Source organism: Schistocerca piceifrons, chromosome 2, assembly GCF_021461385.2.
Source record: "Schistocerca piceifrons isolate TAMUIC-IGC-003096 chromosome 2, iqSchPice1.1, whole genome shotgun sequence".
Lineage (NCBI taxonomy): Eukaryota > Metazoa > Arthropoda > Insecta > Orthoptera > Acrididae > Schistocerca > Schistocerca piceifrons.
Genome location: NC_060139.1, coordinates 692,309,285 through 692,324,417, shown reverse-complemented (window position 1 = coordinate 692,324,417; position 15,133 = coordinate 692,309,285). Strand labels below are relative to the sequence as shown.

The window sequence follows — 15,133 nt, the reverse complement described above, 5'->3', positions numbered from 1 at the left end:
TATCAAATATATACAGTAGTCCAAAATAAATTATAGAAGTCAATAAATGTAAATTTACACCAATAAATCAAATAAATGTGTACCATTTATAACAACAAATTTTAACTGTTAACACAAGTGCCACATAAATAATTATTTATTACATTAGAAATGTAGGACGCTTACATTTCTTTCACTTTCATCTACAACACCTCTTTAAACATGCTTACGGAGCATATACATAAATAAAGTAACTTACAATTATGTTTTAAGTACAATCCTTATATATACAAATCCCAGCCACGTATTACAAAAGCTATAATAGTATGACGCTCAAAGATTTCTACAATATTGTCACCTTTTTATATAATAATTTTTTGACAGAGAGAAGCGGAAAAAATTGGCAGCAAGTTTCATCAGATCATTACCAGATGCTATGATATGACAGAATACAAGGTAAGTAGATAATTAAAACAGTAAGTGTTATTTATTTTTCATTGAAGGAAATGAAACTAGGATTGTAAATTGTTTTCTGCAAATTGTGAAGTATTACATTAATGTCTTGCAATTATTTCACAATATGTCTCACATTGTTTATCATTTTTTATACTTTTTGAATATGCATTTATGCTTCAAAGATCATCATCATTCTGCTGAGAGTTCTTAATATATAGTTAAAAACTTGATATAAATCTTGCTAACAATAAATTAATTTTCTATTTACATTGGTGTTAGTCTTCTTTCACCTATTTTATGTTAAAATTTAGATTTTCTTTCTTTCCTACTACACTGTGCGTGTGGTTATTATGTATTGGAGACACTGAAAATTGTTACACATGAATTTAAAAATGTCTGAAGTAGTAGAAGCAGGTATTCTTACTGCTGGAGGCCACAGTGAGAATGGCAGCAAATGTGTAGTTAATTTCATGTCAGTGTTACTCATAAAGGCAACTTTGTAATGTTAATCTTATTTTGTATTTGAATTCAAATGTGTAATGGTTTTTGCAAATGGCAGCTCACTACATTGTCACTCAGGCCAAAATCCATTTAGAAAGAAACAAAGGAGGGAGCAGGCTATAGTAATAAGACAAAAAATACCTTAACATGCCATACGAGCAGGGTACGGCAAACTAAATAATAAATTAAACCCTCCCCCCCATCCCCACCCCCCAAACACACACAATAACAATAATCTTTTTACACATTTAAATCAACTCCACTATCAGCATTATTGTTGAGAGTAGCTTGCTGTCTAAGATATGCAGCATACATTTGTCTAGCGTGGTTTAGAACTCTCGTAACATTATGTTTTCTTACCATTTTATCAAAATGCATGGCCATTTCATTATAGTCCATAGCACTACGTATTATAAAATCACGGTGTTGTTGGAGGACAGTGAGACAGAGAAACATTAAGAACGGATTACCATCACCAAATTTATGTGGAGGAGGTAACTGTGATCCAACAAATTGTGCTTGTTTAGTGACTGGAGAATTTTGTTTTGTTAAGTTGCTTACAGTGGGTAGCACAGACGAACTGTTAACACATGTAGCATTGGAGGAGTTCTTGTGTGCTGTAAGACTGGACTGTTCCTGTGATTCTGCAAGAGAATTTGTTGTTGAATTAGCTGCAGGCAGGAATGATTCCCTACTTCCCTTTTCTTTGGATTCTGGAACTATTTCCAAATTTTGTCGTTCTGATTCAGAAACTCTATCTGTAAGTCTTAGGTCAGTACACAATGATTTTTGCTGCTGGCGATGAGATGTGCTGTTTGTAGAACCTACCCAACCATCTGAACTATCACTTGCATCATCTGATTGTGTTTCCTCTTTTTTCTGATAATTCAAAGGACTAGAGCTATTACGTAGTAATCTTATTGGTGTTATTGATTTAATACACTGTCCTTCATTCTCAAAAATTTCACCAGCACTTACAGATGAAAAACAGTTATCAGAGTCATTTGCATTAACAACCACACCATCAAATTCCAAGTCTGCCTGCTCATCTGGTGTGGTAGGACACTGAAGAGGGTTCTCCCAGACAAAGATTTCCTCCCCTGTTCCCATTGTTGGGCTACATGCTTGTGAGAAATGATGGCTTTTTGTTGAAGAAATGTCCAGATTATGTATTGCACACTCAATATCAACTGTTTTTCTATTTTCACACAATGTAGGTGTTACTATAGAACTGACTTTTGAACGAATATCAAGATCCAGTTTCAAAGCTGGAGTAGCAGGAATACTGCATATTTCAGCAACTTCAGTAGTTGTGTCATCACTTGGAAGTTCTGATTCTTGTTTTGATACCACACAGTCACATCTTTGATCGAGTTCTTCTCCTCCCACTTTTGCTTCCATTGATCTGAAAGACTCACTGCAGGGAGACTCCAAGTCTTCAGAATCTTCTAAATTCAATGCACAGTGATTATAAGTAGAACCAAAGACCTGGCGGTCCAAATTCTCAAGTTCTAGTCTTAGTTCTCGTGTCATTGATGTTGTCATTGGGAAGTACTCTGTTGAATCATCTGGAGAACTACTTTCACAAAATGTATCACTATTTAGCCCATTTACCTGAGCTGGTAGTCCTTCATGTTTCAACAATTCATCAGTGTCTGTAAGTTCTTCCACTTCTCTAGTAGTAAAGTGCGATATGTCATTACTTGATACATCATTTCTACCTTCTTTACCTTCTGGTGAGATTTCCTGAAGACTGTGACATGCTAACTTTGACTGTTTAACATCAGGAACTTTTTCTGGATGACTCCGATTTTTGCTAAGTGATGCAAAGCTTAAAAATTCATTCAGATTTTTCACAATCCTTTTACCAGATGCTCTGTCAATTTCATCTTTTGAAGGACTTGTGTTGATTTTTTCAAAGGAAGAGAAAATAATTTTATCCCCCAACAATTTCTGTTTCTTGTCATTTATGTAACTTTTTTTCTCATTCATTTGGGGAGAAAGTAAGTTTCCCGTGCTGCCAGATAAAACTTCATTTGTTCTTTCCAAGAGTCTGTTGTTTATTCTGTTGTTCACATGATCATTTTCTGATTCAGAAAGAGCTTCATTTGGGGATGTAGAATGGGATTTATTGGCTTTTGTTAACTGTAAATTGCTGTCATCGAGACTAGCAAATAGTTTCACTTGACCCTGATGCTTAACTTTGCTGTTGCGTTGACCTATAACAGTTTCATCCAAACTCTGGTTCTGTCGAACTGCTAATCCAGGTCTGTGCCATATTCTGGAGACAGGTACACCATTTCCAAATGTATGCAGAGATGCAGCTGAACTCTGACGTCGAAGAGCACACACTTTGGTGTAAGCGTTTTCTCGAGGTGTCTTCAGCAGAGGACTTATTGGTGGTGGTGATTCCCCATGAGACTTTTCACAGAATCTTCTCTCAAATAATGGCAATTCCTTTTCAGGGGGCATCTGTGAGAGGGAACTCCATAATACCTCCAGCATTCGAAGAGCATCATCAAATGCAAATTCACGCTTCATCTCCAAAAGTAGCCAACGGTAACAGAATAATAGATCATCTGCCTGTAATTTAAAAAAAGACATATATTTAATTATTATGCAAATATGTTTTTAAGAATGAAACAATATAATTAAATTGATCAGTGGAAGAAAGGGCTAAGCCATAATTAAGTAAAGATTAGTCTGATAACATTATCTGTTGTATTTCCAAATAAACTATGTAGTGGTAACATTTGGTTTCATATATACTGTGTGAGGGTACAGCTGTTTTTTTATTATTATTATTTAAAGATATTGGTGTGTTGCTGTTTTCATTTAGTGAGAATTTTAATGTTTGATGTACTCCCCAGGGCATTGTGTGGTGACACAAGGCCTCCATATGATATGTGTATTTCATCATACAGTGTCCGCTCAGACTCTGCAATGCTGTGCACTGTGTCCTGGAGCCCCTCCTGGGGAAGTTCTTTGCTATGGTCTTCATCAACAACTGAAGAATATTGGAGATTCAATGTGAAATGGTTCATTTAGTTCAGACTTGAGGTTGACTCAGCCTGGAAAATATATCCAAGTTGTCAAACTAATGCTCTGAAATTTTATGATTTAATGCACTGATGATAAACCAAGTCATTAACCAGCACACAGATTCTCTTTTAGTAGCTTGCAAACCACTGCAAAAGATTTTTTGTGACTTTGCAGTTCTGTTGTCCAATCTGCAAGAATTTGCACTTCATGGGCACAAACCCTCACAACTGCTAGAAAACACTGTTTGCTATATAAATTGGTTTCTCTTTTTGTATTTATAGTCTTGTCTTTGAGTTTAAACAAACATGGCATAACTCAAAATATGCACTTGCAATTTAGCACTTTCTTCCTTCCAACTCTTCAATTATGACTGGGGAAACTAACCTGATGCATTTTGAGATAGGCGTAAAATTCAGGATCATAATACATCAGTCCTTCTGCTAAGTGTTGAAATTTTAAAGTCATTGTCACACCATCCAGCATAAAATTTGACTGTAATCGTCTCATTAAAGCACAGAAACATATGTAAGCATGTGCTTCATCTCCCATAGTGACCAGAAGTGGTGATGCCAAATCACTCATTCCTTGGCAGTAACTTACAGTTGGGTGATTCAGAGCATATCTGGAACACAGGAAGAAATGAAACAGCATTGAATTTTAATACATATATAAAAGAAAAGAAAAATGGGAATTCTTATATAATATCAGACCAACATCGATCTTCCATAAAAATGAACAAGACAATTTCTTGTTCCAAGAATTAAGCTGCATCACAATTGTCATTCTACATTAATAATTAGACTACTACAGCAGGTGCTTAATTATAATTGTAATAAAGCCAACTGGCTTTCACACTATAGATGAAGGGTAAAATATGGCAAGAAATGCTGAAAATTGATAGGATGTTTACAAAACTATCAGTCTGAAGAATTACACTGGTATTTTTGCAAACAAATTCTGTACCTTGAAAGCTTGCAGCTTAAAAAATTAATGATGAATTTAATATCCACATTAGGATAAACAAACATTCTGTCCCATGCTTATGCTGTGGTCTGATTGGTCTGTTTGAGCTGTATTCTCAGAAAAAGGGGAGGGACTGGGGAGGGGGAGGGACACACACACACACACACACACACACACACACACACACACACACACACACACACAGAGAGAGAGAGAGAGAGAGAGAGAGAGAGAGAGAGAGAGAGTGTAGACAGTCACATATTTGTGTTAGATGGCTTTCAGGCAAAAGCAACTCAGCTGCTAGTCAGATTTTTCTACAAGCCTGTCCAGCCTGACCACTGCTTAGTGTCTCCTCTGTTGAGTTAATTTGATTAAGAATTTGCATTTTGATACCACAGTCATAATTTTTTTAAATGACATTCATTTTCCACCTCACATGTACTGACTGAGGAATCAGCACTGTTTTAGCTAAAATCAGCCGATTAGGCTAAACCTAATTTTCAGATGGATAGAAGATGTGTGTCAGGCAGTGGAGAGATGGCATACTTTCAGTGCATACGTTTATAATGGCCACATTCATATAACCTGGTTTGAAATCTCAGTCTGGCACAAATTTTCAGTAGACACAACATATTCATTACATTTTTGAGTGGTTTTTCGTGATTATATTTCATGTCATTACATCTTTACTTGATTATCTATTGATTCATTAATTTTAGTGAAAGTAATTTGATTGATAAAAGTGGGTGTCACAAAACTTTGATCTCATTTTATGATGATACCAGGTTTTATCTCTGTACATTGACATTGCCATTACAAGTTGGATGCACATGGGCCATAAAAGAATGATATCACTATGATGCTTGACATCTTTTCTGACCATACAAAAATGGCTTACAGCCAAAATTTGTGAACTGTGGGTAAATACTATATGCACAATTGATGTGGAGGAACAATGGGAATCGAGAAATAGATGGAATTCCTTAAATTTGCTTCCAGCAAAATTACATTTTGATCCAAGACTAATCAGCACCAGATCCATAACTCAGAGGTGGATCAGAGTAGTGTGTGACATTTATACAATCGTTGCAATAGCATATCAGATGTGCTCAGTAAAAACTGATATTTCTTAACAGTGATTTGAAACATCACTTATAAACATTATCATTCCATTCACATCCTAAAATGTACTATACTGAGAATTTGAGATCTATTTAGTCATGCACACTTGGGCACTGTTATCACTGTGTATTAATATATATCACAACTTTGCTATCCAACTAACTTTTCCCCATAGTGTAAGGGTCTAGCAGTAACGTTACTGCACTTATGTAGATTTTTATGCCCTTCACATGGATTTAGTGAACTTACTTGTATGAGATGGTGGTTTCTGTAGCCCCTAGTGGGAACACTGTTCTGAACACCATAGCTTTTTGCATGCTTTTACCATCCAGCATTAAATTGGGGAGAGATCAACTCCACTGTGATTCATCTACTCACTGTTAATATCCAAAACAGCTGTTACAACCCCCCAAACTGAGGGGTTGTAATATGTCAGAACGACCATAAGGTATGGTTTGGGAGAGAGGAGTTATTCATGCCAAAGTGTACAGAGAGACACCAGCAACTGTGTCACTGACTATTGCATCGAAGGCACACTGCTGGCCTTTTGATGATCCCGATAATGGCACCATGCTGCATGCATGTGTGGGTCAGTGCAAACGCCAATGCCGGAATCTGCTGGTTCAGCATCCAGCCACCCAACCTTGCAAATGCAATGCTCCTACTCATGCTATGGCTAAGTGGCAATCAACCATGTTGGCTGCACCAGTAGCCTGGGGGATGGCAGAATGTTCCCTCAACAGCAACTCGTGGACCCCATATACAGCACCAAAGGAAACAGCTGACCATTGTCATTGTAGTGAGCCTTACTAAGCTTCGACTGTCCACCTGGAGCAGCTTGGTCAGTGAGCGCAGGCAGCTCTGCTCCCAGGAGGCTGCAATTTCTTGCCCCAACCCCTCTCCTGATGACAGCAGCTTGCAGTCCACTGGAAAATGTCACCCAGGAAGCCCTCTTGCTCCTCATGCCAGTGCACTCTAAAAGTGTGGCCTGCCCTGCCACAGCTATGGTGCATCTATGCAGTGGAGGTTGGTGGTAGTTTCAGTGGGCCGGTTTGGCACTGATATCCATCACCAGATGTTGTGGTTAGCCTGCAGTTTAAACTATCATCATTCTATCCCATTCTAGACACCGACAGAATGGAGGCACAACTGTCCAATTTGAGCCTCTGGCCTCACTTATTTATACATTTTTCCCCATGCCTCTAATGAAGTTCCTCTGGAGAGGACAAGTGGAGTGCTCTTTAATAATTACAACTTCAGTTCCCTCAGCCCACTTCGCCCCTACAAACAGGTTACTAGGCATTGTTGTAAATGCAACATATGGGTTCTTCGTAACACGTCAGTGCCCTGTCCTGTCCTCATTACTTCACACTTGTATACAGTGCCCACCAGGCTGGGCCTTCTCATCTGTGAGTGGTGTTGTAAACCTGCCTCGCAGAATTGTTTGCTAAATATCAACATCGTCCACGTCTGCCATCTGATGTGACAATTGGTCCCTTAACTACTACTTTCCAACCATAGCTGCACGGAATTTACAAGAATTCCCCAAATCCACACCTATACTTATCCATGGCGCTGCATACCCCCTCCCTTCAGAGAGTATTCATCCCAAATCTTGAACATAGTACTCCCATTAAATCAGCTTAACTCTAATAACTTACATATTGAGGACAATCTCCCAAATTCACCATACAGGACTTCTGCTCACTCTTTGCTACTACCACGCACTCTTATCATGCCCTTATATACAAATGAAGACTTTAAAACTAATTGCTTCCCCGAACAATGGCAGTCAACCATTTTACTAGTAATTGGTGTGTTGCACGTCTACAGTCTGTGCCTTCTTATATCTTACCCAGAAATACAGTACACAAAAGCCTGCTGGAAACAAGCTACAGCTAGCAGGTGATACACTCACCACTAATACTTTGTGCTCCGGTTCTTCCTGGACATGATGTACCGTTGTCACATTTGTTCCATCAAAATTTCCCCTTGCTAGGACACAATCTGTCCAAGGACTGCAAAGGTTCTGGATAGTGTGTGTCATTTAAATATGTTAAAATTTTCACCCTCATCCGGTTAGCCGTGTGGTCTAACGCACTGCTTTCTGGGCAGGAAGGCATGCCGGTCCCCAGCACAAATCCACCCAGCAGATTAAGTGTCAAGGTCCAGTGTGCTGGCCAGTCTGTGGATTGTTTTTAAGGCAGTTTTCCATCTGCCTCAGCGAATGTGGGCTGGTTCCCCTCATTCTGCCTCAATTACATTATGTTGGTGATTGCTGCGCAAACACTGTCTCCATGTAAGAGTACACCAACATTACTCTACCATGCAAACATTGCGGGTTATACCCATCTGGTGTGAGACATTCCTGGGGATGGGGGGAGGGTCCACTGGGGTCCGAACTGCACAATAACCCTGGGTTTGGTGTGGGGCGGTGGTGGGGTGAGTGGACTGCTGTAGCCTGTTGTGGGTTTGTGTACCACTGAGGGTTATGGCGGGGATGAAGCCACTCCATCATTTTTAGGTCCCCAGTTCAATACAACACAACACCCTCAAGGATCCTTCTGGCCTTTACAACATGTCCTGAGACAATGTCATAACAGTTGAGCCCATAAGTGTAATCAGAAGATAAAAATCCATTCCGACTACCTCACAAGTCATGCAACTAATTATTATTCCACTTTCTCAAATCTTGAGTTTTTTCAACCATACCAGTTTGCCTCCTTTGTAGCAATTCAACCATACCAATTCCAGCACGAATATGGATATATACAATGTATACCCACCACACACTGGAGGCAAGTTCGGGCTGGTAGAAGCTCCTTCGTACAACTTGTCCCATTACTTCCCCCCAGAACAAAGTCCCTTCACATGTCCGCATATCAGTCCCTACTTGGCCACCCAGACAGGTCACAAATTACTCTACCACCCATTCCTCCTTCCAAGAAAGCAAAAAATAAAGAAAAAAACAGAATCAGTAACAACAACATGAAAAACTAACAACTCCACAAAAAAGCAAAAAATCCCTGTGGCAATAAAAACACACACTCCATGACACACTTTAAAAACACACACACTATTGTATAGCTTACTTATGTGACCTTAACCTACACGGCACATTCTGCACCTTACATTGCTCACCAATCCCAGGTTTCTTCTTTTTACCCTTTGTAACTTCCACCTCCTGGTTGGTTGCCAATAACTGTACTGTCCTCTCTACCATCCCTTTAAATGGTTTTATATGACTGACATATATAACAGATGTTTTGTGAGGAACTGTATCTTCACATTGGCCGGTGAGGTCATTTACATGATCTGGTATGGTCCCTGGTATTTTGTTAAAAATTTCTTTGTTTTCTTCTGTGATTTATAGGGACTAGTGACCATTACCCACTGCCCCATGCAGTATTGCAGCAATTTGCCCCAGCATTTGTTCAGTCGTTCCTGACATTCTAGAACCTTTGTGTTTCCCTTTTGCACGTTCCTCCAAGCTTTCCCAACTCTTCTTGTAAAGTTCCTCACTGCCTAACTACCCAGTCGTAAGTTAGGAATCAAACTGCCAAAGGGAGATAGCATTTTCCTGCTGTACAACATCTCAAGTGGCAACAAGCCAATTGCAGTATGAACCTTCAAATTATAGTCGCACTGCAGATAAGAAACAGCTATCCCAAATGTCATGCCTGGAACCTACGTAATAGCTCAACATCCTTGCAATTGCCCCATGTATGTGTCCCGTTCTTCCACTGGTCTGCGGATGAAATGAACTTACCTATAACTTCCATATATGCAACATGTGACATAGCTGTTTCATTAAATTTGTACCCTGGTCCACAATTATGGTCTCAAGCATCCCAAACTTTGATATCCAGTTGTTTACTAATGCTTGCACTACACTACTAGCCTGCTGGTCAGGCATCAATACCATTGCCAAAAATTAAGAAAAGTGATTGATGATCATGAGAATGTATCTATTTCCTGCAGGGTAACTCTACATAGAAAATGGACTGGGCACCTATGGTAACCTTCTCATGTCGCGCTTCTACACACTTTATGTCAAATGCACCGATCATAGTCTACTAAAGTCATCCTCCAAACGTCTAAAAAGCTCTGGTAAATCCTTTGAATAGACAGTTATGGCACTGAGATAGGCCAGACAAGTTTTTGCCTTTAATCCTCTCAGTACACCATCCAACAACCGCTGTGAGTTGCAGGTGTGTTCTTTAATCCAATACGTTTGTAATGAAAATGTTCTGCTGGGATGATAAACACGGTTTTCGGTCTATCTTCAGGCACCACCTCCAATTGATGGTATTCACTTCTGAGGTCCATAGTTGTAAAGAACAGATGTTGACCCAGATTATCCAAAGTTTTTGTGACATTTGGAATTGGATCAGCATCTGAAATGGTTTCCATCTTTAGATACCTGTATGTTGTTGTTGTTGTGGTCTTCAGTCCTGAGACTGGTTTGATGCAGCTCTCCATGCTAATCTATCCTGTGCAAGCTCCTTCATCTCCCAGTACCTACTGCAACCTACATCCTTCTGAATCTGCTTAGTGTATTCATCTCTTGGTCTCCCTCTACAATTTTTACCCTCCACGCTGCCCTCCAATGCTAAATTTGTGATCCCTTGATGTCTCAGGACATGTTCTACCAACCAATCCCTTCTTCTACACAAGTTGTGCCACAAACTTCTCTTCTCCCCAATCCTATTCAGTACCTCCTCATTAGTTACGTGATCTACCCACCTAATCTTCAACATTCTTCTGTAGCACCACATTCCGAAAGCTTCTATTTTCTTCTTGTCCAAACTATTTATTGTCCATGTTTCACTTCCATACATGGCTACACTCCATACAAATACTTTCAGAAACGACTTCCTGACACTTAAATCTATACTCGATGTTAACAAATTTCTCTTGTCCAGAAACGCTTTCCTTGCCATTGCCAGTCTATATTTTATATCCTCTCTACTTCGACCATCATCAGTTATTTTGCTCCCCAAATAGCAAGACTCCTTTACTACTTCAAGTGACTCATTTCCTAACCTAATTCCCTCAGCATCACCCGACTTAATTCAACTACATTCCATTATCCTCATTTTGCTTTTGTTGATGTTCATCTTATATCCTCCTTTCAAGACACTGTCCATTCCGTTCAACTGTTCTTCCAAGTCCTTTGCTATCTCTGACAGAATTACAATGTCATCGGCGAACCTCAAAGTTTTTATTTCTTCTCCCTGGATTTTAATACCTACTCCAAATTTTTCTTTTGTTTCCCTTACTACTTGCTCAATATACAGATTGAATAACATCGGGGAGAGGCAACAACCCTGTCTCACTCCCTACCCAACCACTGCTTCCCTTTCATGCCCCTCGACTCTTGTAACTGCCATCTGGTTTCTGTATAAATTGTAAATAGCCTTTCGGTCCCTGTATTTTACCCCTGCCACCCTTAGAATTTGAAAGAGAGTATACCAGTCAACATTGTCAAAAACTTTCTCTAAGTCTACAAATGATAGAAATGTAGGTTTGCCTTTCCTTAATCTTTCTTCTAAGATAAGTCGTAAGGTCAGTATTGCCTCACGTGTTCCAACATTTCTACGGAATCCAAACTGATCTTCCCCGACGTCGGCTTCTACCAGCTTTTCCATTCGTCTGTAAAGAATTCGCTTTAGTATTTTGCAGCTGTGGCTTATTAAACTGATAGTTCGGTAATTTTCACATCTGTCAACACCTGCTTTCTTTGGGATTGGAATTATTATATTCTTCTTGAAGTCTGAGGGTATTTCACCTGTCTCATACATCTTGCTGACCAGATGGTAGAGTTTTGTCAGGACTGGCTCTCCCAAGGCCGTCAGTAGTTTTAATGGAATGTTGTCTACTCCTGGGGCCTTGTTTCGACTTAGGTCTTTCAGTGCTCTGTCAAACTCTTCACGCAGTATCGTATCTCCCATTTCATCTTCATCTACATCCTTTTCCATTTCCATAATATTGTCCTCAAGTACATCGCCCTTGTATAGACCCTCTATATACTCCTTCCACCTTTCAGCTTTCCCCTCTTTGCTTAGAAATGGGTTTCCATCTGAGCTCTTGATATTCATGCAAGTGGTTCTCCTTTCTCCAAAGGTCTCTTTAATTTTCCTGTAGCAAGTATCTATCTTACCCCCGGTGAGATAAGCCTCTACATCCTTACATTTGTCCTCTAGCCATCCCTGCTTAGCCATTTTGCACTTCCTGTCGATCTCATTTTTGAGACGTTTGTATTCCTTTTTGCCTGCTTCATTTACTGCATTTTTATATTTTCTCCTTTCATCAATTAAATTCAATATTTCTTCTGTTACCCAAGGATTGCTACTAGCCCTCGTCTTTTTACCTACTTGATCCTCTACTGCATTCACTACTTCATCCCTCAGAGCTACCCATTCTTCTTCTACGGTATTTCTTTCCCCCATTCCTGTACAACCTCTGGTTTAGTCAGTTTATCCAAGTCCCATCTCCTTAAATTCCCACCTTTTTGCAATTCTTCAGTTTTAATCTACAGTTCATAACCAATAGATTGTGGTCAGAGTCCACATCTGCCCCTGGAAATGTCTTACAATTTAAAACCTGGTTCCTAAATCTCTGTCTTACCATTATATAATCTATCTGATACCTTTTAGTATATCCAGGATTCTTCCATGTATACAACCTTCTTTTATGATTCTTGAACCAAGTGTTAGCTATGATTAAGTTATGCTCTGTGCAAAATTCTACCAGACGGCTTCCTCTTTCATTTCTTAGCCCCAATCCATATTCACCTACTATGTTTCCTTCTCTCCCTTTTCCTACTCTCGAATTCCAGTCACCCATGACTATTAAATTTTCGTCTCCCTTCACTACCTGAATAATTTATTTTATCTCATCATACATTTCTTCAACTTCTTCATCATCTGCAGAGCTAGTTGGCATATTAACTTGTACTACTGTAGTAGGCATGGGCTTCGTGTCTATCTTGGCCACTATAATACGTTCACTATGCCGTTTGTAGTAGCTTACCCACACTCCTATTTTTTTATTCATTATTAAACCTACTCCTGCATTACCCCTATTTGATTTTGTATTTATAATCCTGTATTCACCTGACCAGAAGTCTTGTTCCTCCTGCCACCAAACTTCACTAATTCCCACTATATCTAACTTTAACCTATCCATTTCCCTTTTTAAATTTTCTAACCTACATGCCCGATTAAGGGATCTGACATTCCACGCTCCGATCCGTAGAATGCCAGTTTTCTTTCTCCTGATAACGACGTCCTCTTGAGTAGTCCCCGCCTGGAGATCTGAATGGGGGACTATTTTACCTCGGGAATATTTTACCCAAGAGGACGCCATCATCATTTAACCATACAGTAAAGCTGCATGCCCTTGGGAAAAATTACGGCTGTAGTTTCCCCTTGCTTTCAGCCGTTCGCAGTACCAGCACAGCAAGGCCATTTTAGTTAGTGTTAAAAGGCCAGTTCAGTCAATCATCCAGACTGTTGCCCCTGCAACTACTGAAAAGGCTGCTGCTTCTCTTCAGGAACCACACGTTTGTCTGGCCTCTCAACAGATACCCCTCCGTTGTGGTTGCACCTACGGTACGGCTATCTGTATCGTTGAGGCACGCAAGCCTCCCCACCAACGGCAAGGTCCATGGTTCATGGGGGGAGGAGTCTGGATTGATGTTATTTTTGATGTTTCATCTCACTGTTACAGTTAGTTGAGTGAGCTAGGGTACAAGATGTTAAATTTACTTTTGTGAAGCCAAGACAGATATCTGTAGTCACAGCAAAATCTGTATTTCCGTGTCGTATCCGCTGATTTCTTTGGCATCACAACAGTATCTGTGCTCAAGGGACTGTCACTCAGTTCTATGATCCCACCCCATAGAAGTTGTTCAATAAATTCTTCTAACAATGGTTGCAGCTGCTTTGTTATACAGAACGGCTTCCTACTAGTTGATGCACTATTGCCTTTCAGTACGTGAAGTTGTGCCAGAGAGATTGCCGGTAACCCTCTGTTCACACAAAATAAGTCACTAAATCTCAATAACAAGTTCTCCACGGCCGTTCGATCATAGCCCTTCAAATGACCTACTTTTCCTCATAACACTTCCACACTGACAGATTACTTGCGGCTTTCCTCGGATAAAACAATGCAAACTATCTGTCTCTTCATTGCTTAAGAGCAGTTAAACCACAAATAATGTTTCCCTTGGCAAATCAGTATCCACTGAAACCCATATTATCTTTCCTGTACCTGCTGGTATTTTATCCCGCTGATTGATCTTTACTGAAAACTTTCACAGTTTAGTTGATCTCGCCCTCATGACAGGTGAACCTTGCACCATTGTCTCAGTTGCAACTGTTTCCCCCAGTTAAAGTCCCATTGAGTTCAACTGCATATTGCAAATGATCAATCTTAGTGTGATGTTTGTCGAAAAAGTCTAGCCTAAGAATTACTGAATAACCTTCACCTATGCATGGCAACGCCTCCATGCATTAACTGAACTTAGTTTTCTCAACCAAAAACTCCAATACTGCCAAACCCAATGATTCCACCCCATTATTGCCAACACCATGCAACCTATACCATGGTGGCCACAGTCTCCTCTTTGCCACTATGTCCAGAATGATAACAGAAAAATTCACACCGCTGTCCACCAGAAATCTGCCACCCAATAAGCCCACTATGCAGCAATCCATCTGTGCACTAACTTGTGCCTTGTTACTGGCTACTGAGACTGCCTTCCATTGATGGCTGCTTTCCTTGCCAGTGATTTTCACCCTTCATACCTCCACACTCAAATGCCTGGAGGCCCACTACACCACATGCATAGAATTATGGTTGCTTACACTGCTTCCTTACATGCCACTCCTGACAACATCTATAACACTTGACTTCAGAAGCTCCCACAGACTCGTTGCGCTTCATCTAAACATACTTAATATCGCCTGAAAAAATCATGCACTCTTCTGCTTTTGGTGCTCCTGACACAATCCAGTGGCCCACTCCCAGAATGTATGAGCTTTACTAAATGTCTCATGGTAGA

At 39.9% G+C, this 15,133-nt stretch overlaps 1 protein-coding gene across 1 annotated transcript in view; it reads right to left on the bottom strand.

Moving 5' to 3' along the window:
• Positions 1-1,090: 1,090 nt before the first annotated feature.
• The window catches only part of LOC124776985, a 106,239-nt gene continuing 92,196 nt past the window's right edge, over positions 1,091-15,133 (bottom strand). Inside the window, exons 7-8 of the mRNA XM_047252230.1 lie at positions 4,363-4,600; positions 1,091-3,519 (exon numbers count right to left, since the gene is read on the bottom strand). Of these exons, the coding sequence (XP_047108186.1) occupies positions 1,177-3,519; positions 4,363-4,600 (2,581 nt within the window). The 3' untranslated portion in view covers positions 1,091-1,176. The remainder of the gene's footprint in view (positions 3,520-4,362; positions 4,601-15,133) is intronic.